The following is a 16287-nucleotide window of genomic DNA, read 5'->3' as shown; positions in this document are numbered from 1 at the left end:
CGAGTAGTCACGTGGGGGGATCAGTGACATGGGGGGCAATAACATGTTTTGGTGGTGCAGTTACACGTGGGGGCCAGTCACATGGGGGTGGGGATTTGCGTCAAGGGAGGCAGATGTTCACGGGGACTGAGCTTGCTGCTGGGGGGGGTTTGCGTCAAGGGGGGGGGTAGATCTGCACGTGAGGTTGCTGCTTGGGGGAGGGAGGGGTTGCTTGCATCAATGGGGGCAGATCTTCACGGGGTACTGATCCTGGGGGGGGTAATGACAAGGGGGTGCAGATCTTCACGGGGTACTGATCTTGGGGGGGGGTAATGACAAGTGAAAGGTTGTCGCTAGCCCCTGGCTCTCTGTCTTGATCAGTCTGTTTGAAGGTATGGACGTCCAGAAGACTAACTTCACCTAAGTAATAGACAAGTGCACACAGTGATAGGTGAAATTAATCTACATTTTTTATTAGCGGGAAGAGGATTAATATAACAAAAAAGAAAGGTGGGGGGCACAGAGTATCTGGGAAAAACTTAATTCTCAGTAATTGATTGGCTGAATACAAATACAAGCATTTACGTCAATCCTGAATAATGATGAGAAGCAAAATTTAACTTTCCCAGGAATAAGGAATGTGTCTATAATATTACAAAAAACTTATCTGCTACATACAATAGAATCTGGCTAGATACTTTTCAAGGCTGTGAACATGATCTTTCTCAGGCATTGTAATTAGTTATAAGTAACAAACAATTATTTTCTCATGGGACAGAAATATTTGACATTTAATTGTATCATAACAGAAACAGGTGCTTGTTAATACAAAGAAATAGTTGGATACTTTCACCGTCTCTACCAAGGCTAAGCTAAGATAAGAGATAGAAGAATATTGTGAGTACAGTTCTGTAACACATAACTGACATAGCATATTTTCATTAACTCATTCTGGTTATAATACAAAACAATTAATCAACATGGAATATAAAATGGAGTAGGGAAAAACAAAATGACAGACCTAAAAGACATACATTTCCCTTCAATCCCCTCTTATAATCATTATTTACATATATGATTTTAATTTTCCCTTATACAACATAGTTCTTTTTCTGCTTCTCTCTGTATTTGGCTAGATAACTATTGTACTCTTTGGGTTTTGGGTTCAGTGGGGCAGTTTGTTCTTGGATTTCTTCCTCGTACATAGTCATATCTATACCTTTGTTCATAAGCTTCTTTATACAGGGAATCACACAGCACACTATCAGGGCTATAAGTATCAGGGTGACTACAATAATCACTCCTATTTGTGCTAGCATCTGCTTCCATCCCTTGAGCCATCCAAAATATTGATCCCATGGATCAGTGATCCCTGAATTCCTTTTCAACTCTTCCGACAGATCAGACAGTTTTTTATAGCCATAGTGACCTTGCCATTTGGCCCAGTGTTGTCTGGGATGTAGGTACAACAAGTACCTGTTCCTTTTATCATTGCACACACACCACCCTTTTCTGCAAGCATCATATCTAAGACCATACGATTTTGAAAGGTCATAGTGGAATCAGCCTGCAACTGCTCCGCTATCCCCTTCAATGCATCCCTGGTGTAGTTGACAAACCTCTGTTGATTGTAATATATATAATTTATCCAATCAACATTCTTGTTGACGGTGATGATTGGAATGATTAACTCAAAACCTGCTTTGACCTGGTCCCTGGCCTTAAACTCATCTGGGACCCCTCTTGGAACCCCTATGGCGTCTATATACACATGTGGGTCAAAACTACCCATCGGGGCCTCCCTCTTGTACCTCTGAGTACCTCCTGTTACATCTTCAGGGATCTCAGAAGGAATTTCACTAAAAATATGCAGGGGCATAATAGCTTTGGCCAAAGCACACTCACCAGACCACTCCTTCTCCAATCTAGACCTGATCATACCATCACCACAAATCCAGTAGATATCACCTAAAGATTGTGTCTGATTCTGTAAAAGCCTAGATGAGATGTTGCTGTATGTGTGACAAAAACCTTTTGTAAAATTTCCAAAACTTCTTTTTCTTGCCAATCCTCTATAGCAGGTATAATTCCCTGGGTAAATTTGCAAACCTTCGCCTGGTTTGGGGTTTTTTGTAACTATGGGATACTTTGCTTTCCAGGTTTCACAGGAAGCATTCTTGTCATGTGTTCCTGTAAAAAGTCTTAGAAAACATTCTTCAACATCTTCAGGAAGGTTTAGTGGCACTGTTCCCACATGGGGTCTGGCTGCTCCACAGACATAACAATTAGACTTGTTGTACTGCAGGGCACTATACCTCATCCATTCTAACCAAAGATTTACATCTGAAAATCCCGTCTCCGCTGCTACGGTATCTTCGAAAGAAGGATCAGCAATGGCAATCATATCCCTAATAGTACTGATACGTGGCTTCAGGGGATTGTAATCATTGTTATTATGCATGTCTTGTATCCTAAATTTTCCCCTTGTGCCTGATATACCTCCTCCCCAGTATAACCCAAATACATACATTCCCGAATAACTAGGGCTGGGATTTTCTATGGTAAGCGTATATTTGGCATTGGGCTTGGTAAGAGTCATTCTGTTTATGAGGGATTTTCCGTTCTTGTCCTTCTTATTTATGGCTGTGTCAGGTTTGTATCCCCAGTCAGTTCCTATGTTCCATCCCACTGCTCCCCAATAATCACAGTTACTCCCCCAATAATCATCAGTTACACAAATGTAACCTATTCCCTCCCTCTTATGCGCCCTTTTCCTGCTATCTCTTCATCCCCTTTTTCTGTTAGGTCGTCATAGGTGAAAGAAAAGGTAGCAACATAGGTATTAGAAGAGTCACTACCAAATTAAAAAAGAAAAAAGCGCCACTTACAAAAAACACCAAAGTGTCAGCAGCATATCCCACCCAAAATAAATTTTGGACACCTTGTTTGTGAGTTTCCTTATACCTTTTTTATTAAAGAGATAAATGAAAAAAACGTATTGCACCATTATGTTCTCTTTTTTGTCCCTGAGTGTACTGCATGCTCTCATGGAGGTATGAGAAAGAGTGGAGAAGTTCATCATAAGAGCTTGGGCTGCAAAGTTGTTTGGCTGTGATTATTATCTGGAAGTATCTGAAACATCACCATATCTATTTGGACATCGGGTTCATTGCTCCCAGAGCACAAGCGCTGTTGCTGGTTCATAATCTGACCAGCCATTAGCTCTGGTGAGTTTATTTAATCTCCTTTGGTGGTGGATTTCTCACAATTGGTTCAAGTCACTGAAGATATATTTTTTTTTTGGACACTAATTTATGTTTGGACACTATAATTTATTTAAAACACTAATGTTTTTTGGATGATGACATACACTTTTGTATAAGTTTGTTATTAGCGCATACCTTTTAATTTGGATTAGAAGAGTCAAACCACAATGTAATAATCTTCCCCTCTCTGGTTATAGCAACCTTTGGTTTCTGTGCTGGTACATTGGTTTCTCTTTTGGTCCTAGTGTCTATTGGGTGTGCGTTTTCTGAGGTGTTTTTATCAAATGTGTGTTTTTCTGAGGTGTTTTTAGCATTGTTGTTGTGACCACATATAACCTGAACAGCACCCAAATCCTCTGGGGAGTATATACAGTTAGTCACTGTCCATATTGGGGTAAACACTAAAAATGTAATCAGTCCCAGCAGAATCCATAGTTTGCCAGAGTCCTTGGCTAACAGAATGCTCATCTTGATTATTTTCAGAGACTTTGTTACCGGCTTCACTCACTCTTCGAGGATTTGTATCACCTGCTTCACCTCCTTTAATAAACAGCACCTTGTCCTGTTCGAGGTCAGGGCTTTCTGCCCCCGTTAGTACCTCCTTTCCTTGATTGTCCTGTTCGAGGTCAGGGCTTTCTGCCCCCGTTAGTACCTCCTTTCCTGTTTCCCTTGGGTCTGGTCCTGGGCCTTTCTCGACCAGCTTTGCTCTGGAAGCATGGATCCAGGTGGGGCTATGTTCAGTGAGGACTGCTGTTCTGGTTACTGCTACGACCGTAGTTTCTGGTCCATAGGCAAAATCCTGCTGTTTCTTGTTTCTCGTCAGTTGTTTTACCACAATACGATCTCCGGCCTGGAACGGGTGGGTATTTTCCTGTGGAAAAGACGGAAGCTTGCGGATAACATCGTTCTCAGTTTTTATCAATATTTCAATAAGCTTCCTTACATATTCATCTCTGATATTATCATAGTTGTCTCCTGTCATGAATATATCCCTGGCCCAGGGGGTAGGGAATGGTCTTCCCATAAGGATTTCAAAAGGTGAGTATCCTGTAGTCTTGTTTGGTGTCATCCTAATTTCTGCCAATATAGCTGGGAGATACCTTTTCCAGTCATTATATGTGCCTCCTGTTGCCTTCCTTAACTTATCCTTGATAGTCCTATTCATCCTTTCCACTATCCCTGAACTCTGTGGGTGATATGGGATGTGAAATTTCCACTCAATCCGCAAAGATCTGGCCAGCTCCTTGCAGATCTGGGAGGTGAAAGCTGGACCCTGATCTGAATTGATCTGTAATGGCACTCCCCATCTAGGTATTATTTCCCGTGTGAGCAATCTAGCCACGGTTTTGGCATCTTCTCTTTTTGTGGGGTACATTTCTGGCCATCGGGAAAACACATCTGTGACCACACAAGCTGGTTGTTGTCCTCCCTTTGGTTGGGGTATGTGTGTAAAGTCAATTTGAAGATGTGTAAAAGGTGTTGTGGGGTAAGGCAGGTGTTGATGCATGGCTTTATTTGGGTTGTTTGGGTTACTACTGATACATGTGATGCATCTTTTCACATAATCTTGTACTAACTCCGCCACTTCTGTGATATAAAAATCTTTTTGAAGTTGTTTTAGGGTTGCCTTCCATCCTATATGTCCTATCCCATGGTATTGTGCAATGTATATTGGGGCGCTACACCGTGGGATGCATGGTTTCCCCTCTTTGCAGATTAATCCAGTCTTTGGATTCTTCTGTAAAATAGGATAGCACCAGTCTTTGAGCTCCTCTGTGGAAGCTGACTGCTTCCACAGATATAAAAATCTTTTTGAAGTTGTTTTAGGGTTGCCTTCCATCCTATATGTCCTATCCCATGGTATTGTGCAATGTATATTGGGGCGCTACACCGTGGGATGCATGGTTTCCCCTCTTTGCAGATTAATCCAGTCTTTGGATTCTTCTGTAAAATAGGATAGCACCAGTCTTTGAGCTCCTCTGTGGAAGCTGACTGCTGCAACGTTGTGATCAATTGGGAATCATCTGGGAGGATGGGGCATAGAGTAGGCATCTGTAGTAAAGCAAGTTGCTTCATAATCTGCTAGAGCGTTACCTTTTGTTATATCATCGTCCCCTTTGGTATGTGCTCTGCAGTGTATGACAGCAAGTACCTTGGGAAGTGTGAGAGCCTTGAGCAAATTGGCTATTAGTTGGGAATGGGCAATCTTTTTCCCATCAGCTCTTATGTAGCCTCTGAGAGACCATAATACACCATGGTCATATACTGTTCCATAGGCATATTTGGAATCCGTGTAAATAGTGACAGACTGGTCTTTGTACAGTTCACATGCTCTAGTGAGAGCAATCAATTCAGCAGCCTGGGCTGATTGAAAAGGGATTGGTTTTGCTTCTATAATGGTGTTAGGGAGTTTAACTACTGCATAGCCAGCATGGTAAGTGTTATCGTTGGGCCTAGTGCAGGAGCCATCTACGAAAACAACATCAGCATTTGGGATTGGAAACTTTGATAAATCCAGTCTGGGTGAAGTATTAGCCTCAATGGATTTGAGGCAGTCATGAGCCTCGGGTTCCAGATCGTTTGACGATTTGAGACCCAACAGTGCGTTTAGGATCTTGGGCCTGAGTTGTTTGCGCTATACTTGATATGCAACATGAGGTTGCTCATCAAAATGACCTCATATCCGCTGAGTCGTTGGGCAGACATGTGTTGTGTGTGTATACCCTTAAGAAGAGTAACTACATTGTGTGAAGTATGAAGTTCGGTAGGGTGGCCTAATGTGAGAACAGTTGACATTTCCACTATCATAGCACATGTCGCTAACGCCCGCAAACATGAGGGGAGTCCCTGGACTTGGAGAGGCATGACCTTTGAAAAATAAGCTACAGGCCGTAGCTTGCCACCGTGTTCTTGTGCCAGCACGCCCGCCATGGTTTTACAATTTTCTCTAGCATACACATGAAATACAAGTTTGTAGTCTGGGAGTCCTAAACCAGGGCTGACAATCATAGACCTTTTTAAAGTTTGAAAAGCTTGTAACATTTCATTAGACCAGTGTATGGTGTCTGGGGCATCTTTCAGGGTGGCTTGTCTTAAAATGTTGTCATAATAGGAGCAGTCAGCGATCCACTGCCTACAGTAGTTTATCATTCCAAGAAAGGACAGCATTTCCTTCTTAGTTTGTGGGGTGACCAGGCCCAAGATGGCATGGATGCGCTCAGTACTGATTCTCCTTTGACCTTTTGTGAAGACACAGCCCAAATACTGTACTTGTCCCTTACACCACTGCAGCTTTTGCTTAGACACTTTGGCCTTGATTCACTGAGATGTGAGTGTATTAGCAGAGACTGACCATTCAGGCAGACTCCGGTCAATCAATCAGTGGTCTGACCAGCGTCTAGCAAGCTCATTAACGAGCGTCTACTGACTACTTTGCCATTAGTGAATGTGGTATCCCGTCTGGCACATTTTTAGGTGCAATACCGGATATATTCGCTAGATGGCGCACAAGCGCGGGCTTTATTAACATTGGCGTTTTTCTGATAGAAAATTCTAATACAGCTGTACTATTACATTCTGAAAATTCTCTTTTGCTATTTTTTTTTTTTGGCTGTTTCTCCAAAATGATCAGGAAAGTATTGCATTCACTAATGAATGTCATACATTTTATTTTCAAATTTTTCACACTTATATCTCAAATAATTTATATACTTCTAATTTCCCAATATAATTATATATCTTCATTCTCTTTAATCACAAAACTATTCTATGTTAAAGACAAGTGCAGCGCTATAAATGCATGTGATCAATAATGAACGCATGTAAAAACCAAAAAGTGCAAAGAATTGCAATAATGATGTAAACTGGTAAATCGTGCTAAAATAAGTTCATAGAATCATTCCTGAATAATGGAATGTCCTTCGTGTGAGAGTACCAACTCAGAGAGTGCCTATGAATGGCACGTGTGGTCTCTCCGTGACGGACAGTAGTGCATGAACTCGTGAAAGGTAAACCACCCTTGGGACTGGTCTACACTCACCAGAAAAAAAGTATTAATGTGCATGGGTTATACACATCGCACATCTGGGGGTGCAGCGGTATGCTGGCAGCTATGGGTTAGTCATCCAGCTCCATCCATCCATCCATCAGGGTGGGTGCCCAAATGGTCCTGGGGAGGAATTAGCTCAGCCACAGGAGCCAGAAAGGTGCTCAATAGTGTAGTACACTGTCACAGGGGTGGATGACCTTTCACGAGTTCATGCACTACTGTTCGTGGTTATATTTATCTTGTGTAATACCATTTTACTAGTCTATATCATTTGACCAGCGCTCGCTTTATCATTTTTAAACAATGTAACTATTCTACATTATAGCTCAAACTGTGTTTCCCACAGTGGTTTAGTGGTTAGAGCTCAGAACTTACAGCACTTGGGTCATGGGTTCTAATCCCAGTCTTGGCAACATCCCAAAAAAATGGAGATCAATTTTCTGGGTTGTGGCAGGAATATTGATCAATCAATTATGATTTTGCCTAGTGACTAGAAAGTGGATGAATGTTACTTGCGTACTGTTCTTCTGCCAATTAGGTCATGTGCAAGTTTCATGCCGTGTATATTTCATTGTAACTTTTTTCTCTTTTAAATCTGTCTCCTTATACAACTTGACCCCCTCCCCCACCCCATCATCACCTGTCCCATATGCAAATCTATGGATCACCGCCCCACTCTTTAACTATCTATTTACTGATCAAGTGAATGTGTCTCATTTTCTATCAGCTACAGCTCAGATCTCACATTATTATACAATTGCTGATTGTATCTCACCACTAGTCTGATTGAATTCACAATTCCTGGTCAGTCCTGTTCCCTGACCTCTAATAACCTTTAGGGCCAGTTCACACTACATGTGTTTCAGTTGCTTTTTCAGCATCACAAACGCACAGAAAGAAGGTTATATGGTTGTCAATGTCATAGTTCACATCAGCGCTGCATTGTTTCTGCACAGAACTGTACTGGAACACATTGAAACGTCCTTGAATGTACTAAAACGCACATGTCCCTAACTACATTGAATACAAAGAAAATAGAAAAAAATAAGTGGAAGGGATACAAAAATGCAATGTAAACATGTCCAAAACGCATCCAAAATGTACTGGAACACACTAAACATGCATGCCAAAAGGGCATGAAAAAAACCCATCAGGAACACATCTAGACTGTTTCTATAGTGTGAACCAGCCCTTAGGACTTGTTCACACCATTGGTGGTGCAGAAACGCATGCAAGAACACACATTTTCCAGCACAGCAAAGAAATGCAATGCCCTATGTAGATGTGCGCAGGTACCATGATGAAAACGTTGTTGCACCTACACACGTCTATTAAAAACAGCCCCATTCACAGCCACAAATACGCATGGCACCACACTACTGTGCGGTTAGGTGCGACACACTTGGAAAATAACATAAAAATAAGCCAACATGGCTAAAACATATCTTGAAAATATGGGGACTCTGATATCCGGCGACAGTCCGTTCACGAACGAGAAGCAATTCTGCACCCTAAAACCAACATAGAGGAAAGGGATGGTCAAATTGCTGTGCTGCTTCCAAACCACCTCTGGCATGCCAGGGTCATTATGCAGGTCCTCGATGCCAGTTCTTGCCTGCGGCCACAAAATATCCACTGGCCACAAGTGAAGGTGAGTGGAGGACGTGAAGGTGGATTTCTACCAGCTTCAACCGCAAGCAGTACCACTCCTGAAAAATGAGAGCAAATAATCATTGACACGTCATCATGACAGTCAATTCTCAGTGCAGGCTATCTAGAGTGTCTTTCCTTTTTAACCATTTCAAGAGTTCAAGGAAACATTCTTGGAGCATCTACTGTGTTTGGAAAGGCCAAAGGTCCCCCCCTCCCCCAGGCACACTAATGCTTATGCAGGCCATAGACGGGGAGAAAAACAGCCGATTTTTCTTTTAAAAAATGAAAAATCGGTTGTTCAGGCGGCCGACGTTACCAGCAATGGTAAAAAAAAAATCGGCCGATTTTCATCCCGTCTACAGCCGGCAAAAAGTGTCCCTGCAAAGAGCTCCGCTATTTCTTTGACAGTTCTTTGACATTTATAGCGGTTGCAACAATGTATTTGTATCCATTTTGGATACAGATGTTTTTATTCGGAAACAAATAGATACAATGTTGCAACCGCTGTAAATGTCAAGGAACTGTCAAAGAAATAGCGGAGCTCTCTGCAGGGACACTTTTTGCCATACTGGAATTCCTCTCATTTTTCATCCTTCTTCTTCCTCTTCTTCTTCTTCTTCTTCATCATCATCCTCTTCTTCCTCTTCATCATCTTCTTCTTCATCATCATCATCCTCTTCTTCATCATCTTCATCATCATCATCCTCTTCTTCTTTTTCTTCTTTTTGTCTTCCTCTTGCAGGTCACTGCTCATGTGCAGATTTTTTATCAGTAAAAAAATCGGCCGATTTGCCCATCATTGCCGCGAAAATCGGCCGATCGGCAAATTCGGCCGTTTTTTTCCAACTTTACCGAAAAAAAAAATCTGCCAAAATACCGAAAAACGGCCGAACAAATAGCCCACTAACGATCCGAAAATCGGCCGATTTTATTTTCGGCCGAAAAATCGGCCGATTTTCGACCCATCTATGGCCTGCATAAGATATGGTGTGGCCCTAGGGTCAATGTGTGTTTAGAATACTTCCAAAATGCACATACAAAAACACTACATCCAAATGCATGTTGCATTTCTATAGCATGTTAAACAGAAGAATAACGCACTTCCATAATGTTAACATGCGCAAGTAAAAATAGACAAAATCCACATCCTTTTATCCTGGCTTCACATACATGCATTGTGGTCTAACACCGCACTCCTGGGCAAATCACATGCAATTTGTGTGCGTTGCAATTAGAGACAAACATTTTGCACACCTCAAATTGCACCGCATCCGGGCCAAAAATGTGCAGGACCCTTTTTCAGGGTATGCACATGGGTGTGAATAGGCATGCCATCCAATTTGGCAAATCGCAATACGCTTTGTGTACCAATATTGGTGTGTTGGTAACTTCACCTAGAAAGCCGCAGCAGGTGGCATGAAGGGGTTGCGGTTGTGATGCGGTGCAGCGCTTGCACAGAAAACACTGCAAATTTCACATCGCATCTGTGTGACACCAGAATGTGCCAATATGTGGCTTGACAAAGCACAGTGGTCACTGCAGATTATTTTCAATCCATGTTTTTTTACACTTTTCATTCACTGGTTTAACTCAGGTGATCATTAATCACAATTATCTCCGGAGATCACATGCAGTCCCTCAACCATCTACACATATCTCTGGAAATCTATACAGATCTCCTTGAAAAAATGTCTCCTCTCCTCTTCGGAAAACAATTGTCCTCCACCTCATAAACAGGGGGACAGAGAAGACTTCTCCTTGATAACTAAAATCAGATGAATTATCTGTGCTTAATAAACATACACCAATACTGCAAATGCATTGTACTGTCCAAGGCATTGCACACTAACGCATTGCACACTAGAAATGTCAAATGCGTTAGTGTGTACAGTGCATGAGTGTAAAATGCTTTAGTGCACACTGCAGTGTACAACGCATTGCACACTGTAATACTCTGTACAAAGTAAAACCGTGTACACCCACACATTGTAGACTGTAATGCACTGTACTCTGTCATGCAGGATGGAGCAACGCATTGCACACTGTGATACCGTGTACACCCACACATTGTAGACTGTAATGCACTGTACACTGTCATGCAGGCTGGAGCTACGCATTGCACACTGTGATACGCTGTCCACTGTCATGCAGAATCCAGCAACGCATTGCACACTGTTATACCATGTACACCAACACATTGTAGAATGTAATGCATTATACGCAGTATACATGTCCAGATATTCAAAGATTAGCCATGAAGGCCTAGCTGGTTACCTATTTGGCGACCGCAGATAGCCGAATAACGCTACACTGCATCCAGGCAGCTCTGGGAGGGTGTCATATGACATCCTGGCAGAACGCGCTCTCCGTGATTGCTGTGTCCTAAGGACACAGCTGATCACGTGATGTGGTAAAGACCAATCACAGCGGCTTTTTACCATGTGATCAGCCATGTCCAACGACACGCTGATCACCGGGAAATGCATTTGCCGGGTCTTGGCTGCACTTTCATCACGCTGTCAGAATGTGTGGAAAGTACTGCCGAGAACCAGCAGTTATCAAAGCAGGGGTCGGCCCCGATGATCAGTGCCCACCAGTGCCACCCAACAGTTCCGCCCACCTGTGGCCAGCAGTGCCGCCTCATCAACGCACATCAGTGTTGCTAAATTACCAGTTTACCAAATGTTATAATATAAACAGACTTTTATTCATTATGAGCTATTTTGTGGTTTATTGAGCAAAAAGTAAAACTCACAGCAGCAAGTCAATACCACCCAAAGAAAGCTCTATTTGTCTGAAAAAACTGATACAAATTTAAGATGGGTACAATGTGGCATGACCGCACAATTGTCATTCAAAGGGTAACAGTGCAGAAAGATGAAAATTGGCCAGGACAGGAAGGGGGTATGAGTACCCAGTAGGCAAGTGGTTAATATAATTGACCCATCAATACCCAGGAGCTAATGTACAGATAAGTAGCATGTGCACCAAGTGAGATTCTGCTAGGCCCCACCCACAAAATTACAATTACTTGTCCCTCACATGTTCTAAACATATTTGCAATGGCCACAGTTACTTTACATATAAGGATCATCTCCTCAGTTGAGAACTGTGCTCTCGCCATGTCCAAATGCCAATAAAGTTATCAAAATTTTCAACCAACACAAAACCTCCAACCACTTCTCATCCACTTACACTCCCCACAACCACTTCCGGGTGCGCGCGCACCAGATGACGGACTTCCAGGAGGATAGCTGCTCGTGCGCCATGGGGGACACCTGTTTGGCGTTTATTTGTGCACGATCGCGCATATCTATGCACGATCGCTCATTTCTATGCACGGCTATGATAGCTTTCGCGAATGTGTGTTTTAGTGATTTTTTTCTTTTTAAACCTTGGCTAATATATATTTGTTGCCAAAGGCCAAAAATCAACATACAGTGGGGACTATTTTATTACTGTAAATCAAATTGTAGAAAACCTGTAGCTGGCTGCACAGTGAATGTGACATATTCATTAGTACATAACAATATTGTGGTGCAAGCAGGTTTTTTATTTTTTTGTTTGGTTTTGAAAAAGCCAGTTTGCACCCACTTGCATATTCACGCTCTTACAAGCTACATTTGAGCAGATTATATAAGTATACAAAGTAACTATTAAGGTTGTTCATATATTGAACATAAAATAAACACAAAAACATTGGTGAAACATTTATTGATCAAATATATCTTCATTTATTTGGTCAGCAGGAACAAGTAGGTATAGTCAATATCTTGGTGAGTCACAAAAATAGGATTGATGTGGCAAAAATAAAACACTCCTGCTCATAAGAGCTTACAATCTAAAGATACTTCTAGTGAACTGTGTGTGCTCAGGTTATAGCAGGAAACAAAGGGGAAGATGAATCAAGTAACATTTTCGTGCACATAAGGTTTACTTACACAATCATTTAGTATAAAGATCCATTCACAAAAAAAGTCTACACATCAAAATATAAAGAAAACAAGACATATGTGAAAATCCCCTCCCACCTCTACAAATCCCCTCCCACCTCTACAAATCCCCTACACATACATTTGTCAGCAGGTTTGTAAGAAAAATGCATTTGAGTCTAAATAAGCAAGCAAAATTAAAACAAGAGCAGATTTTAAACAAAACGATTGACATGTGTGAGGCTTTCAATGCAAAGAGAAAAAAACACAATCATTGTGCAATAACACACAAACACACTTTACAAGGCCAAAAATACGCAAACATTTCCAGCCCACTTCCAAACACAGCCTGAGTGGTGTCTGGGGCAATTCAGCACAAAATCTCTTCCTCCCCCAAACCACTGCAAGCAAGGACTTGGTCACAAACCACCCGGCCTAGTAACAGGCCAAATCACTCCCTACTGCACATCTTTATATAAGCTAGGTTGTATTTGGAGCACGCCAAACAAGGCCCCACACCCAATGAAGCCACACCCACCACTGACCTTAATTTGGTCAGTGAAAGTGTTTTCACCTGATGAATCCCCTTCCTACCTGCATTAACCCTTGGTATACAGGCCCCACAAATCAGAAAGAAATATACAGTGAAATGTACGTGTGCAGCATACAACAGAACATTGAGCAGGGATGTGAAAGGGAACCCCAATTGGAACCTTTATTGCTACTATGGTCACAATTCCCTCCAGATTCTCGCATGAGTTAAGACAGTCACATGACCACATCTTGTATGCAATACTGAAAATGACAAATCGATTTGACTAGTATGGTGAATTTCCCATCAATTGGTAAAACACTCCAGAAATCAAACATCACCAAACATTACACTCTGGGCAAAGCTGATTTACAAATCATGCAACTTACAGTAAAGTTGACCATTTCAATGCAATTTTCAAGACATCTGACACAGATCTCTATGCAAATTGCCACTAAAGTAGTACATGTACTACTATAGAAATCAGTGTTTGAAACGCACCCATGTGGTCACTCTAATAGCAGACAATAGGGTGCGACTTTGCAGACGATTTACAGCTTGCATGTTGTGCAAATCACATGCCAAGTCCCACTCAATGAGCACGCTATTGGAGCGTTCATATTGTTGTGGTTCAAACTTGGTAGGAGCCGCAAGTAATAATAGAGTAATGAATACACTACTTTTCATGCAATTTGCTGAGAGATCGATGTCGAATGTCTTGCAAATTGCACTTGAAATCACCATGTACCCCGACTTTGAAATCATGCAACTTCTATGCAAGTCACATGATGTGACTGTGGTGTCAATAACACCACTTAGAAATCTGCTTTAATGTGACCGGGTAGCCCCTAGTAACATTGTTTGCGATTGCCATGCAATTGGCATGACAGGCGACTTGCAAATCGTAGACCAAGTCGCACCCTATTGGCCACTGTAGGCTCTGTTCACATCCAATTGGATTGTGAACTCGTGCAACTTCACTGTAAGTTGGACAATTGCCGCATCGGATTAGATGTGACAGTGGTGTTGGCCCCCAGTAACATTGGGTGCAATTTGCCATGCAAAGAGCAAGCTGCTGGCCATGCCAATCACATGACAAGTCACATCCAGGGTGTGCAATTTCAGGTGCGATTTGTGCATTGACATCGTACCTGATATTGGATATAATGAATGTGAGTGTATTAACATACACCATTTGTTGCAGCGAGAGTTCAAAGGTATTTGAGAATTGTGGCCATTTATTAGCAATTTAACATCTAGACTCAAATAGAAATCGCAATGCTACACACAATTGAAAACACAACTAGTTAGTAATTCTCTAGAAAACACAGTAAAATTGGCAACTTAAAGAGTAATTTTCAATTGCATATAGTGTGAGCAAAGCAGGAAAATCACCAAAGGAAATAAATCTTTGAAGGCGTGCGGTACCTGCCTGCTGGGATAAGGGACTGCTATGCATTTGGGGGAAAAATGCACGCCAGGATTTGTGACAAGTTTGATGTGTGGATTCACCAACCGAGTCTTTTCTCTCTCGCTCACTCTTCTGAATGTCTCTCTTTATCACTCCTCAGTATGTATCTCTCGCTCACTCTTCTTCGTCTCACTGGCTCGCTCTTCTTCGTCTCACTGGCTCGCTCTTCTCTCTCGCTCACTCTTCTGAATGTCTCTCTTTATCACTCTTCATATGTATCTCTCGCTCACTCTTCTTCGTCTCACTCTTCTCTCTCTCTGTCAGCTCTTTGCTTGCCAAATCCTTCACAAAAGTGGGTGGAGTGTAAACCATCATTATCAAATCTATTAGTGATTCAGGCCCTTATCTTATACCATTGTATGACATTCACATAAGGTGCAGCTTTGAAGGTGTTTCAACAGACAAGGCCTCATTCTAATTCACATTTTAGGGATCATTTAGACAGAATGCAAAGATGTTGCCAGAACATGTATGTGAAGACAGCCACACACGGAGATCATGCTACTACCTCGCCGGGGTTGGGATTCGAACCGACAACCCTAGAGTTGTGAGGCAGCAGTGCTAACCACTAACCCACGGAGCTAAATTGCTAACCCAGCCTGTATTTCTGTGCTGTGAATCAATCCTAGGTCCCTGGGCATGGTCAGTTTAACTAGCCAGATATCTCCAATGTGACACAAATGTTGTGCTATGTTGCCAATTCAGATGTATGTTGGTTCTATGTATCCCAATACAAAGGATTGCAATACTAATACAGGCGTACCTCGGTTTACCAAAGCCTCAGGGAACGTCATATTTGGGGTACAAATGCCAAACCATTTCAGTTAATTGGTCTGTTTACAAATGTTTGAATAATTTGGTATGGGCATGTGGCCTGGTATGGTTCAGGAGGGGGGGAGGCGCTCGCTCGTCCCCCCCCCCCTTTCCTGACCTGCCGGGCTGCATGCTCGGATAAGTATGTGTTATGGATTTTGGGGGGTACCCCATGCTGTTTTTTATTTAATTTCAGCGTGGAGGTACCCCTTAACATCCATACGAGACCCGAAGGGCTTAGTATGGATGGGAGGGGGGACCCCACGCCAGTTATTTAAAGAACTGTTTCTAAATCCCTGCAATACTTTGACATTCAACTGTCAGTGGGGAAATCCGCCGACAGCTGAAACATGAGCGCTGCATTGGTTTTCACTACTAAAACGCCGCATGAGTTGATAACATAACTCATGCGGGATTGTAGGAGCGACAGCCATGAGTTAATGTTTCATCTGTCAGCGGGGTTCCCCACTGACAGCTGAATGTAAAATAATTCCCTTTATTGCATAAATAATAGAAAAAAAGCGTGGGTCCCCCCTCCCATCTGTACCAAGCCCTTCGGATCTAGTATGGATATTAACCTCCCTGGCGGTATG

At 42.2% G+C, this 16287-nt stretch overlaps 1 protein-coding gene across 1 annotated transcript; it reads right to left on the bottom strand.

The window, feature by feature from the left end:
- Nucleotides 1–427: 427 nt before the first annotated feature.
- LOC149455963 (uncharacterized) lies at nt 428–11334 on the bottom strand. Its single transcript, XM_089685607.1, has 2 exons — nt 11221–11334; nt 428–4116 (listed from the first exon to the last, which is right to left on the bottom strand). The coding sequence occupies exon 2, from the start codon at nt 2576–2578 to the stop codon at nt 1364–1366; it is 1215 nt and encodes a 404-aa protein (XP_089541733.1). The 5' UTR covers nt 2579–4116; nt 11221–11334; the 3' UTR covers nt 428–1363.
- Nucleotides 11335–16287: the final 4953 nt, after the last annotated feature.

This window comes from Staurois parvus, unplaced genomic scaffold (genome assembly GCF_062004578.1).
Source record: "Staurois parvus isolate SC_StPar_1 unplaced genomic scaffold, SC_StPar_1.0 ptg000380l, whole genome shotgun sequence".
NCBI lineage: Eukaryota > Metazoa > Chordata > Amphibia > Anura > Ranidae > Staurois > Staurois parvus.
The sequence above is the reverse complement of the archived record's forward strand: the minus strand, read 5'-3'. Positions and strand labels throughout refer to the sequence as shown.